Source organism: Symphalangus syndactylus, chromosome 18 (assembly GCF_028878055.3).
Source record: "Symphalangus syndactylus isolate Jambi chromosome 18, NHGRI_mSymSyn1-v2.1_pri, whole genome shotgun sequence".
NCBI lineage: Eukaryota > Metazoa > Chordata > Mammalia > Primates > Hylobatidae > Symphalangus > Symphalangus syndactylus.
The window spans coordinates 68,804,115-68,817,063 of NC_072440.2; the positions used below are offsets into that span (position 1 = coordinate 68,804,115).

The following is a 12,949-nucleotide window of genomic DNA, read 5'->3' on the forward strand; positions in this document are numbered from 1 at the left end:
CAAATACACCTTACCCTATCCCCTGGTCTACATCCTCTGAGAACTCCAGTCTTATGTGGAAGACAGATGAGCTCCTGCCTGAATTTTGGCGGCGGCTGCATGGCACTCTCTGCTGTGGATGTGCATGTGTACTTTTTTATTTTTTTGAGACAGAGTCTCGCTCTGTCGCCCAGGCTGGAGTGCAGTGACATGATCTCGGCTCACTGCAAGCTCCGCCTCCTGGGTCCACGCCGTTCTCCTGCCTCAGCCTCCCAAGTAGCTGGGACTACAGGTGCCCCCCACCACACCCAGCTAATTTTTTTTTTGTATTTTTAGTAGAGACGGGGTTTCACCATGTTAGCCAGGATGGTCTCGATCTCCCGACCTTGTGATCCACCCGCCTCGGCCTCCCAAAGCGCTGGGATTACAGGCGTGAGTCACCACGCCTGGCCAATGTGCACGTGTACTTAATCAATCCACCACAGCTAGACATGAAGGCTACTTCCACTGTCTCATGGCTATTGCTGTAACTCAATGGCTGCCCACAACCCTGCTATTTCCTCGGGCTCAGTTCCCAGAGGTGAGGTTGCTGGTTCAAGGGGTCTGCATGTTTTTAGGGGTCTGCATGTTTTTGAGGCTCTGCCTTCCAGAAAGGTCATGTATAGGCAGCTGGGGTGATGGGATTTCAAAGTGCTCAAAGGTTCAAAGTACTTCGAAGCCTGAGAAGGGCCATGTGGCCCTGGAGAAGCAGCCTGGGTGGGGCCCAAGGCCAGAAAGATCTGAGTATGGGACAGGTGGAAGAATGGTTGGGGGGGCCATCGCTGGGCCTTGGCAGGGTGCCCCAGGCTGGGCACGGAGGATGCCTCTGCTAAGGCAAGTACTTACATGGACGCTGAGTTCCAGGGGAGGTGGCTCAGGGTGGACGTTGAGGAGGAGGACAGTGAGTAGCATGAGAAATGAGGCTTTAAAAAAAAATTTAGACAATGTTTTTTTCTGATTTCAAAGGCTTGTGTGCTTGTAAAACTTTTGAGAAATATAAAGGAGTAAAAAAGTCACCCATAATGGCACCACTCAGATAGAACCACTGTTAACATTTTGCTGTGTCTTCCAGGATTTTTTTATGCATTTATATATTTTATATATATTTTTAAACAAAAATAGTATCATGCTATATACATTATTTTATAAGCTGCTTTTTCTCCCTATCACACAGTATGTCTTTCCTCATCAGTGCATATAAGTCTGCCTTAATTCTTACACAGGCCGCATGGCATTCTCCGCTGTGGACGTGCATATGTATTGAATCAGTCCCCCACAGGTGGACACAAAGGTTATTCCCATTGTCTCGCAGCTCAGTGTCTGCCCGCAACCCCGTTATTTCCTTGGGCTCAGTTCCTAGAGGTGAGGTCGCTGGCTCAAACGGTCTGCCTATTTTCGAGGCTCTGCCTTCCAGAAAAGTCATGCAGGCAGCTGACCCTCCCCACAGCCAGGGTGTTGAGGCAGGTGGGCTGGGGGTGGCATAAGTCTGGGCTGTACTGCACTCTTATTCTCCCCCCTTCTCTCTCTCTCTCTCTAGGGCTGAACCCATCAGAACCACCATCTTCCAGTACCCCGTGGGCTGGCCACCAGTTCAGGAGCTGCCCCCATCCCTGCGGGCACCCCCACCTGGGGGGTGGCCTCTGCAGCCCAGAGTCCAGTGGGGCTGAGCCCCTTGCTCCCGACTGACCCCCACGTGGTCACTTTTCTCATCAGTCACAATAGGAAGCCAAGCCCCATTCCTGCTACGCCCCATGGAGGCTCCGAGACCATCTGCCTGGCCTCACTGAGGCTCAGGACATGGCCACACCAAGTGCAGCCCTTGTCCTGCGTCTGCACCGGGCAGCTCCCTCCTCACTCTCCTCCACCTGCCCCCCTGCTTCTTAAGAAGATGGGGGAGAAAACTTCCAGATGTTTATAAAGAAAGTCTGTCACCACAGTGGTCTGGCTGTGTTTCCCTACGGTGGGTGCTCTGAGCTCTGTTCTCCAGTCCCTGGCAGAGGTCAGGCAGGGCGGGAATCAGATGAGATTTTCCCCAGGTGACCCACGCTCACTCCCTTCTCCCTTGGGACCAGCAGAGGTTCAACAGAGGGTGTGCCAGGGTGGCTGTGTCCGTTGCCCAGTAAGAAGTGGCTCTAGGTCCAAGGAGCCCAAGGGCTCCATCTGCCATCCCCGCCCTGGAAGAATCCACGGCCCCCATGTCTGCCCATGCTGAGCTGCTGCCCAGGTGTTTGGGATGGCACAGCTGGGACATGGGAGCGGGGTCTCCAACCTTGAGGGTGTAGAGAAGTGGGAGTACACAGGAGGGCAGGCCCTGGGCTGAGAGAGTGGCCTGGTGCAGCCTCTTGGCACTGACAGTGCAGGGCTGTGCCAGTTTCTTGGCCCAGGAGGTAGTACAGGGGCCCTCCCAAGGTTCAGCCCTGGAGGAACCCCCTGGCCAGAGGCTGCTCAGAGCCCCAGCTCTGCCTCCTTCCTCAGCTGGACTACAGTTCTAGGCTCTAGGCTGGGGTGGTGGACAATGTGGCCTTGGTGGCTGGGCCTCTGGTGGGAGGGCCAGAAGGTGGGGGGCTGCAGGGCCACCTCAGATGCTCATCCTCCACGAGCTTCTGCCTTTCCTGAAAATCGCTGTGGAAGGAAGAACTGAAGCCAAGTCTCGGGCCCCTGAGCCTCGGGTTCCTCACCTATGAAATGGGCTGGCCCAGCAGGTACATGGAGAAAAGGGGGTCTGGGTTGGGGTCCAACGAGGGTCAGAGGAAGGGACCCAGGAGAAGACCAGGGGCCTCCTCAGGCCATGCCAGGCAGCAGGGCCCAGGACACCCTGGCTTCCAGCCCTGCCCCAGGAGGAGGCTTTCTGTCCCTGCCTCCGCCCAGTGCCCTGGGCAGGCCTCAGGGACCAGGGCTGGGTTGGCTGTGTGGCCCCAGATAGGCTGCTGTCTCAAGGCACAGGGTGCCTGCTCCTGCCCAAGGGACCACAGCAGTGACTGGGTCCTGGGGGTTCCTGTGCAAATCCCTCCTTAATTTCCCAGGAGCCCCTGGATGGTGGGAAGAATGAGTGCTCCTTACAAGCCAGGGTGGGGACAGGGTGGGGCTGGGGACCATCCTTAGTGCCACCACCCGGCCCTCCACAGCCAGGCCACAGCTCCAGGTGAGGCCCGTGGGTGGGTGGAGAGGGCTTGCCAGACACCCAGGCCCTCAAGTACACGCAGATGGCGGCCCAGGGAGCCGGCCAAGGGAGGGGTCTGCAGGCGGCGGTGGTGTGGGGCGGGCCGCGGGCACCGCATGCGGTGGATGGGGCATCCAGGTGGCGTCTACTTCATGCCACTGCGCAGCACCTGGTTGGCCGCAATGAGCATGACACTGATGATGAAGGCAATGGCGAAGGCGCAGATGAGACTCTTGCGCACGCACGTCTGGCGGATCTGCTGGTTGGAGCAGGCTGTGGCCGCCCACCAGGAGCACCGGGGAGACAGAAGGGGACATCAAAGCGATGGAGTCAGGAGCCGCCTGCCTTTCGGCACGTGGGCTCATCCCATGGGGTGCCCCAATGGGACAGAGGCTTAGGACGGGCAAGGAGGCCCCCAGCCCCCCTCTGCAGACCCTCCCCACCCCCCGTGCGTCCCCCTGGTCAAGCCATTGAGCCCACCCGTGGGGTTCCAGGGCCAGCCACTCACTCTCCACGTCCACGGGACACTCCTCGGCTGTGCCCAGGTGGCTCTCCTCCTCCATCATGATGATGTTCTCTATGTCCTTCATGGATAGGTGCTCGCAGAAGGTGTCGTAGAGCAGCCGCTTCAGCTCATCCACCGTCAGCTTCTGCATGTCGCACTTGCACAGGGGGACAACACGGTGCTCTGACAGCCACCACAGCTCCCACCTAGCACCCCGTGGCCATACAGGCCCAGTGACAGGCCTCCAGATTCTGGGGCTGGAAAACACTTGCTCCATTCCCCCAGAGAGTCCTTGACCAACACTGGCCTCCCCAGGGAGCCCATGGCCCTCTAAGAGGTGAAATGTCCAGTGGACACAAGCCTGAAGTGGTCATCCCCCCTTTACAGTGTGGGCCCAGCCATTCACTGGCCCCAGAACAGCACTCCACAGTGTGCACAGCCCTGGGTCCCAACTAGCCAGGGGATACCTTCCAGAAGACAGTGTCAAAGTCGGTGCCATGGAACTTCTCTGGGATCCCTGAGGTGGAGAGTTTGGGTCCCAGAAGGGTCACAAACTCCTCAAAGTCCACTTGACCATCACCTGGAGGAGGCACAGGTCCAATCAATCAGTGGGTAGGGCCCAGGCCCAGGCCTGCAGCCCAGGGCCCAGAGGTCCTGGGATGGAGTCTTGATATACCTTGGGCCTACCGGGTGGCCTTAGGCAGGTGCCCACCTTCTCTGAGCCTTGAGTCAGTGTCAGGGGCATCTACCAAGTGCCAGGCTCTGGGCTGACGCTGAAGCCACCCAGTGTGATGAGGCCTTACAAGGGGAGGTGGAGGTAGACAGCAGGTGGGCCGTGACCCTCCTATTTCACCCAGAACCCTCCATTGCTCCCAGCACCCTGCGGCCATCCTAGGGTGGGCCATCCTCCACCATATAGACAGGAACTGAAGCTCAGAGTGGGGCAACCTGCCCAGGTTGTCACCTGGCCTCTGGATGGAGAAGAGGAGAAGAAGGGCCCAGGCGGGATAAAGAGGGGGCTTGGCATCACTATTCCTTCTTATGAACTTTTCCTTAATAAAATGCCAGGTGGCAAACACAACTCAAGTAGCGATTTTATCTCAGGTGGTGGGAACTGGAGTATTTATTGCATCCTTTTACTTCTCTGTACTTTAAAACTTCTCAACACAGAGTGAGAGGAGCTGTCTCTGAGCCCTGCATGTGGCTGGGACTGTCACTACCTCTCTGGCCTCAATTCTCCAGGCTGAGAAATGGGGCCAGACCGGGCTGCAACCTGCCACGGACTTTGAGGGTGGGAGTCAGGGGAGTGAGAGACCCAATTTGGATGCAGCCTCAGCAGCTCAGGCCCCAGCCCCTGCCCCACCCCCAGGGCCCAGATCCAGGTGGGGAAACTGAGGCGGGGGGTTGCTCACCATCCATGTCCAGCCGCTGGATGATGACTTCCAGCTCCACCTCGTTGGGCATGTAACCCAGTGAGCGCATGGCTGTGCCCAGCTCCTGCTTGGAGATGAAGCCATTGCCGTCACGGTCAAACACCTTGAAGGCCTCTCGGATCTCTGAGAAGAGAATGGAGTAGGCTGGGACTTCACCCCAGTCCCCAACAGACCCCCTTTCCAGACCCCCAGGATTACCGACCCCGCAGCCTGAGCATGGCTTTGAGAGCCCAACCCAGAGCCTGCAGATCTGGTGAGAGCACGGCCCGAGGGTGCACAAGGGTGCCGTATTCTGGGACCTCTGGGCAGGCTGAGCAGGGCAGCAAAGCAGGGCTCAGGGACCCCCGGCAGTGACCTCTCGGGATCCTACTGCACCAGGCTCTCATGGCCTCTCCTGGTGTGCTCACAACGACCCCGTTTGGTGGGGACCACGTGCAGGGGAGGACGCTGGATCTCCCCGGCCCCGCGGCTGCTGACGGCTTCCCCGCCCGCCCCCATTCCTCCCATCCCCCTCTCCCCCACCATCCCCATCCCACTGCGCCGCCTCCCCCAGGCTCGGATCCTTAGATCCTTAACACCGGCCAACACTTGCTAATGGCAGCCACATGAGGCAGCTTGCTCCAGACTAATGGGCTGACGGGCGGCACAGACCTCTTTTGGTTCAGGGAAGACAGAGGGGGATGGAGACCCCTCCAGGTCCAGGCCAGACCAGACTGGGTGGGGGTCGCCCTCCACACTGTACGGAGCAGAAGACTGAGGCCTGATGACCTCGGTGACTCAGGTGGTGAGCAATGCACTGCGCTGGGAGCCCGGGGAACAAGCAACCCAACCTGTGACCTTGGGCCGGCCTCAGTTTTACCCACAGTGAAATGGGCAGAATGATGGTGGGGACTCCCTGGCACACAGTTGAGGGGGTCCTCACCTGTCACCTTAGCTGTACTGCTGTCTCTTCTGTTTCTCTGTTTTTAAGGCCTGCTGTCCCTTAATCATCACAGCCCCAGCAGGGCCCTAAACAACATTTGCCTTTGGGAGTGGGGGGGCGGGGCTCGATGCTCTCTCCGGCTCCCGGGGGTCTCCTTGTTTGCTTGCCAGACACCTGGCCTTTGCCTAAGCTGTTCCCGTGGGTGGGCTTTTAGCTTTCAGCAGGCAGAATCAAGCTCCTCATTCGAGAGAGGGTGTGTATCTGTGTGTTTAAAAGTAAAGACATACGCGAGGTGCCCTGTGCTGCAGACCAGAAACAGGCTGAGAGAGGCCTGGCGGCCGGCCCAGAGTCAGCGTGGGCTCAGAGCTGCTGCTGCTTGGGCTGGCCCAAGCCTTGCCTTAAGGGGTCCATGAACCCTGAAACTGCTCATAGGACCTTGCACTTTGGAGTCATTCCCTAGTCTCGGGGGGACAGGGGAGCCTAGCCCAGCCTGTTGGTCTCACCACAGACTAGGGGCCATGGCCCAGAGACGATGGCCACATGTCCCAGGCCCCACTGTGAGGTGGCTTGGGCGGAGGCCCCACCCTCATCAGGCTCATCCCACCGGTGTCCACACCCAAGGCCTGAGGGTCAGACAGGCTCACGTGTGCACCGGGGTTGCCTGGGCCCCCAGACTTTCTGACTCTGGACTTGCCCTTCACTCATCCCACCAGGACCTGGGACTTGTCTCCTAACCAGTAGCCCCGGGGCCAGGGAAGCAGCTGGGCGGGGAGGTCTGTGCCAGGGCCACAGGGTTCTGCAAACCCTGGACTCTGGGAACTCCAGGCCAATTCCCACCTCGAGTTTTCCTGGGCCACCAAAGAGGTGGTGTGCTCCCTGTCACGGAAGATGTGTGAGCTGAGGCCTGACAGCCACGGAGGCTGCTGAGGGGATTCCAGTCCCTAGAGCCTCTAGGTAGAGCTGGAGGCATCTGCACACACACGCTTAGGTTTCCGGCCAGCGCTGTTGGCCTCCTGGCCCGGCCACATGTTCTGCCCACCCAAGGTGTCCTGAACTCCACCCAGGCTAGGGGCCCTGTCGGTTCTGTGGGTACCAGGACTGCTCCATCTCCAGTCCTTTGAACATGCGGCCCACTTTGCCCAAAGTGCTCTTCTGCTGGCCGTGGCAAACCCTGACACAACCCCAGTTCTCAGCTTGAATGGCACCATCTCCCTGGTGCCCTCCCTGTCCCCCACTGGCCAGCTCTGGCCCTTCTCTGGGCCCCCACAGGCCCTGCTCTTGCCCCATCCTTGCATGGGCCACGCTGGATTGTGCACTACAAGGGCCATGACAGCAGGGAGGGGCTGGTCTTTTTCATGGCTGTGTCCCTGTCGCCTGGAACGGGGCCTGCCTCTTCAAGCATAAACATTTGCTGAATGAATGATGAAATGAATGAATGACTGATGTGGGGAGCCCACCCATCTGAAGCACACAGTTCTCCGGCTCTTCTGAGCAGCAGTTCACATACCGCTTGCTGTGAGGCCGCTACTCAGAGCCCACGAGCAATCCTGGTTAGGGGACACGTTTATTTCCACTCCTCAAGCAGCCAAGAAGCAGATGGGGAGGCTGAGGAGGCTGCTTGATCCCTTCTCCAGCCCCCAAGGATGCCATCCCCACCTGCCTGCGGGCCACCCGTGGAAGAGGGGCGTCAAGCTGAAGACAAATGGGGGCCAGGCGCTGGTGTGGGGAAGGAGGACCAGGGTCAAATACCGCTCCTCCTCCTCCGTTTCCTCCTCTGCAGGGTCCCGCTTGGGAGATGTCAGGGAGGGATGGTAAAATCCTGGACTCACAGTAGGGGCTGCAGTGGGGAGCCACCCCCTCCCCTGCCTGCTGTGAGCTGAGCTCCAGGTAATCCCTCCTACCCTTCGGGAGCTCCCAGAGCCCAGGGCTGCTTTGCTGGAGCCCCTGAGTCCCTTTGCTGGAGACCCTGAGAAAACACACTGCGCCAAGGGGAGCCAGGGGAGGGCAGGTGAATACTGGGATGCACCGGCAGGCGATAAGGTCGGAGGCAGCCCTGCAGGCCCAGCAGCCTTTTCTCAGGGAAGGCTTACCTTCCCAGGCCACTGTGTAAATCCACACACTACCACCTCCCCACGCATGAATCCCTTCAACACTCCTCCTTGGCACATCCAACACACCACAAAGTCTCACCTCGGTGCCTTTGCCTGTGCTGGGAGCCCTGCCCCAGCCGACTCCCACCTGCCCACAGAGGCCGGGTTCAGGCGCCACCTTCCCGGCCAGGGAGGCAGCCTGAAGTGGCAGAGACCCAGGGTCAAGCCCTAGCCCTCCTACATCCTGGCGGGGTGACCTTGGGCAGGTATTTGCTCACCTGTACAATGGGGCTGCTGGGATGATTAAGCAATAAAATAAGCATGTGTCTAGCTGGTCCTGGCTCAGAGATGGATGCTATAAATCAGAACGTCCCAGACAGCAGAGCCGGAAGAAGAGGGAGGACTGAGTGAGCTTGGGACACCAGGCCACCCTTCCTGTTGGCGGTCTCTGGGATCAGAGGCCTGGGCTTGGATTCTGGCTCTCCTGCTTGGCAGCCCAGTGGCCTGGGCAAGTCATGTCCCTTTCTAAGCCTCGGGTGTCTCATCTGTGAAATGGGGAGTGACTCCAGCACCATCACTGAAGCCCGGCCTCTGCTGGGGGCTCCCTGAGTGGGGCAGATATCGTGATTTCCTGCCACTGTTGTGCCATCAGCACCCCACAGCTGGGTGCATTTCCCCGAAAGCCTTGCTCCCTTCCCGTTCCGTGAGGCCAAGGGTAGCCTGCCGGGCACCATCTGGGCACGAGGATGCTGGCCAGGGAATGGGCTGGCAGGGCCAACAGGTTTCCAGGCTGACCTGCCCCCTACCTGCCACCTCCAGCCTGACACCCCCCAATCTCCTTCCCAACCTGTGGAGCTTCATCAGGGCCCAAGTCCCCAGCAGACTCCAAGGGACATCTGCACTCCATCAGGGAGCCAGAGTCCAGAGGGCGGGCACTGGCTGGAGGTCACTGAAGGGGGTAGCGTCCATCCTCCACAGCGGCTGCTACTCTCCACGGCACTGGCCCCGTGCCCCACCACTCTGGCCTCCCTGAGCTTTTGGCTGTGCAGAGGCGGCTGCTGGGCTTGCAGGGCAGAGAGGTAGGAAAGGGGACTCCCCAGCCTCCCCTGCCCTAAAGGCCCCCATTTGGCCACTCTCAATGAAGGCTCCACTCACAGACTGGGCAGGCCAAGTGTCAGTCCCAGAGCCCTGCCCTGGGGACTGTCTGCCTGGAGGTCTGAATCCTTCCTCCTGTTTTCGGCCAGAAAGGGCTAGGACTTGTAGCCACCCCATTCCCACCCTCGGGTGCTTGAGTCAGCTGATGGCGCTGGGACCAGCCTCAGTGTTCCTGGAGGACTCTGCTGTGTGTGTATGTCGGAAAAGGTGTATGTCCCAGCCATGGTGGGCACACAGAGGGGATCTAGGAGAGCCCGTGCCTGTCTCTCACAGGGCCTGGGTGGGCCTCAGGCCAGCTCTGTGCAGCCACACTGCCCTCCATGCCTCCCCAGGGCCACAGGTCCCCAGGCACCTTTTCCAGACCTTCAAGGCCTTTTCTACCCAGCTCTCCCTGCCAGCCTGCCCTTCTAGCTCAGCCTCCTGCACACCCTCATGGGCCTGGGCCCTGCATGCTCCAGCCTCTTACCCCTGCAGGGCCTCCCCTCATGTTGCATCTGGGTCCCTGAGCCCCCTGTGCTAGGTACTTCCACTGCATCCTCCGTCACCAGCCCCCCTTTTATAGGTGGGGAAACCAAGGCTCAGAGAGATGAGCGATTGCCCAAGGTCACTCCATGAGCTGAAGGTGCAGAGACTCAAACCCAGCGCTGCCTGGCTGGGAAGCCCTCATCTTAACTCTGTGCTTCCCACCTCGCTGCCTGGTCCTCCTTTCCGCTCAGACTGACCGCCCCCTGGATTTCTGCGGCAGGCACGTACTGTCTGCAGCATTTCATCCCGGGCTGCCCAGCTCCCTCTTCCTGGCACATGTGGCTCCTCCGCTGATGGCGTCCTCCCAGCAGAGGGCCTGGGTCTCGCCCAGACTGCCCTGGGGCAGGAGCACTCATGAGGCCTTGGAGAGGCGGAGAGGGCAGAGGGGGATCCGTGCCAGGAATGGCCAGCCCTGGCCTTCAAGGACTGCTGAAAGGGACCTGGGGCCGGCAGAGGGCTTTTAGGGCACCTGCAGCCAAGAAGGCGGCTGTTCATGGAAAACTTCTTGCCTTCATCTGTAGCTGCCCACTGGCCCAGAGATGAGCTGGGACCACCCAGGCATCTGTCTACTCCATGACCCGACCTGCCCATCCCAGGGAGGGCCCTGCCCTTCAGATGCCCCCTGAGTCAGGGCCCCTCAGCTCCCCAGGGCCCAGGAGAAGGGGACAGGAGAGAAGCGGGGAGGGCACTTGTTGTGGCTGGTGACTAATGCAGCTGGGCTCCTGCCAGCACGCCATGTCGTTGGTTGGGGAGCCTGCGGCCTTGCCCCTGCGCTGCCCACCCTGCGGCCGCTCGCCCCTGCAGCCAGCCTCTCAGCCTCTCCCCTTTTTCAGGGAGTGCACTCCAGGACTGGGGATCAGGAGAGGAGGGACCCAGCAAGGCCTGGAGTCGGGGTGCTGGGGCCCTGGTGGGGGTGCTGGGAGCAAGGGCAGGGAGTGAAGCGGAAGCTGCCTGGGGTCTGGGAGACATGGTGACTCCTGCCTGGATGGTCAGGAGGAAGGGATGGACGAGGGCCTCTGGAGGGAAAAACCGGTAGGAGGTTTGAGGTGGCCCAGGGCCGGAGGGGACAAAGGTGGGGAAGAGAAGGCCTATGCTCCATCTCCTGACCTTTTGCCCCCCCATTGTACCCCTCCTTTCCCCAGGCTCTGGAGGAGGCTCTGGCCCTGGGTTTTAGGGGTGAATGGTGAGGTCATATTGGGGGACCCCAATCATCCAACTGTCCTGTCCGCATCAGACCCCAGACCCTGTCTCCACAGCTCTCCCGGCTGCTGAGGGTTTGCGGGGGCAGCCTGGTGGCTCATGCCTGTGGTGCAGTGAGCAAGGCAGAGGCTGCCTTCTCTCTCTGGATCTTCCCCCGACCCAGTCTGACTCCTCTAAGATCTGCCCTCACCTGGGCCTAGGTTGAGGGAGGATCTCCCTCCATGGCTTCCCCTGGGCTCCCACCATCCTCCCTGACTGTGCTGGTCTTGGCTGCACCCTCCCAGGCCCTAATGAGCTCCAGACCTCAGAGACCCCTGGATCCAAGGTACCCCGAGAGGCCCATCCTCTGGGTGAGCTCAGCCCCTTGCAACAGCAGACAAGCAGATCCCAGGAGGCCGTGACCCCCATCAGCCCAGATCCCCCACTCCACTCCATATGGGGGCTCCAGGAGGTCTGGGGGGAGGGGAAACCTGAGCACCTCACCCAGCCCAGCAGGGAAGGAGCTGGGCAGGCCCCAGGGGTCTCACTGCTCCTCAGGTCACACTGTCCCGGACCCCTGCCCCTGCCCTCTGCTCTGACCTCGCCCAGCCAGCGGCCTGCCATCCCCTTGCGTGTCTGAGAGGCAGGGGGAACGGGATGGGGTCGGGTTTGGGTCCTGGCCTCTCTGCCTTTCCCTTCCAGGCTTGGCTATCGCGACTTAGCCGCCCAATCCGGCCACTTGTTGTCGCCACCGCCTTCCGGGCCGCCTTCCCGGCGCGCCGGGCTGGGGGTCCCCGCAGGGCTGCAGGGAAGGGGCTACGGCCGCAGGTGGGGACGGGGGCGGCCCCGCAGCGGGCAAGAGCAGGGCAGTCGCCCTCTCCCCTTCTTCTGCTGCCCGAGCAGATTGAATTTTTAAAGCGACACGAGCGGAATGTCAATGCGAGCAGAGAGCCGCGGGCGGGCGCCGCGGAAGGGATCAGGATGCGGGTGCTCCGGCCGGGCCGGCGCTGGGTGCTCAGCGCGGACCCCCGCCCCAGTCCGCCGCGTTGCTGCACCGTCACCGCGGACTGCGCGGCCCCGTGACCCCGCTGCGGGGCCCGGCAAGTTTCCGCAGCGCTGGGGACCACGCGGGCAGGGGCTGGGCCGCCCTCCGCCTGGGCGACCCCCACCGCGGCGCCCCGGGGTGCGGACCGGTCCTGCCGCCGCGCACAGCTGCTAGCTGGGGCGCCCACCTGGCAACCGGCACCTGCGGACCGCCCCCCTCCCCCGCGCCCCTGGCCCGCGCTTCACCTGGGCGCACAGGTAGGAGGGCTGCCGGGGCGGGGGTCCCGGCGGACACTCACCCTCCAGCTCGTCCTCCGGGATGTCCACCGGGCGCTGCTCCGACAGCAGGTTGGGCACGGTGTAGATGCCCCGGTACATCAACGCCGCCGTCACCGGGTGGAACGGCATCTTGGAGGCTCCGCGCCCGCCCGCCCGCCGCAAACTTTGAGGCCGGGGCTCATGGACCGGTGGCGGCCCCGGGGGCGGCTGGAGCGGGCGGGGCGCGCGGCTGCGGAGGGCGGCGGCGGCAGCGGCAGCGGCGAGGCGGGGGGCGCCCCTCCGGGGGCCTAGCGCCCCCGCGCCCCGGGCCGCCGGGCCATGCCGCCCGCTCCCTCGTCGGGCTCCCAGCCGGGGACCCGCAGGGGCAGCGGGGTCGGCGCCGCTCTGGCCTTTCCGAGAGCTCCGGTTGCCTCGCGGGGTGCCCGCCGCGCCCGCTCCTCTGTGCCCCGCGCGCTCCGCGCTGCTCGCCGCCCGCTAGTCCGCTCGCCGGCGCGGCAGCCACCGGCCCGGCGCTCAGGCTGTAGCCACCTCTCCGCTCGCTCGTTCGCTCATTCTGTGCCGCGCTGGCTGCGCTCCCCGCCTCCCCCGCCAGCCGCCCGCCCGCCCCCTCCGCGCTCCCCACCCCCAGCCCGCCCCTTC

The 12,949-nt window shown here is 61.9% G+C and overlaps 2 protein-coding genes across 7 annotated transcripts in view; one reads left to right on the forward strand and one right to left on the reverse strand.

Annotated features, from left to right (window-relative positions):
* ZMAT5 (zinc finger matrin-type 5) overlaps positions 1-1,952 on the forward strand; it is a 36,632-nt gene extending 34,680 nt beyond the window's left edge. For all 6 annotated transcript variants that reach the window (XM_055252737.2, XM_063623654.1, XM_063623653.1 and 3 more), the window contains one exon: positions 1,556-1,952. In XM_055252737.2, coding sequence (XP_055108712.1) covers positions 1,556-1,685 — 130 coding nt within the window. In that variant the 3' untranslated portion in view covers positions 1,686-1,952. The remainder of the gene's footprint in view (positions 1-1,555) is intronic.
* CABP7 (calcium binding protein 7) lies at positions 1,199-12,867 on the reverse strand. The gene is made up of 5 exons (XM_055252736.2): positions 12,331-12,867; positions 5,096-5,239; positions 4,151-4,263; positions 3,687-3,840; positions 1,199-3,451 (listed from the first exon to the last, which is right to left on the reverse strand). The coding sequence occupies exons 1-5, from the start codon at positions 12,437-12,439 to the stop codon at positions 3,324-3,326; spliced, it is 648 nt and encodes a 215-aa protein (XP_055108711.1). The 5' UTR covers positions 12,440-12,867; the 3' UTR covers positions 1,199-3,323.
* Between the last annotated feature and the right edge of the window lie 82 nt (positions 12,868-12,949).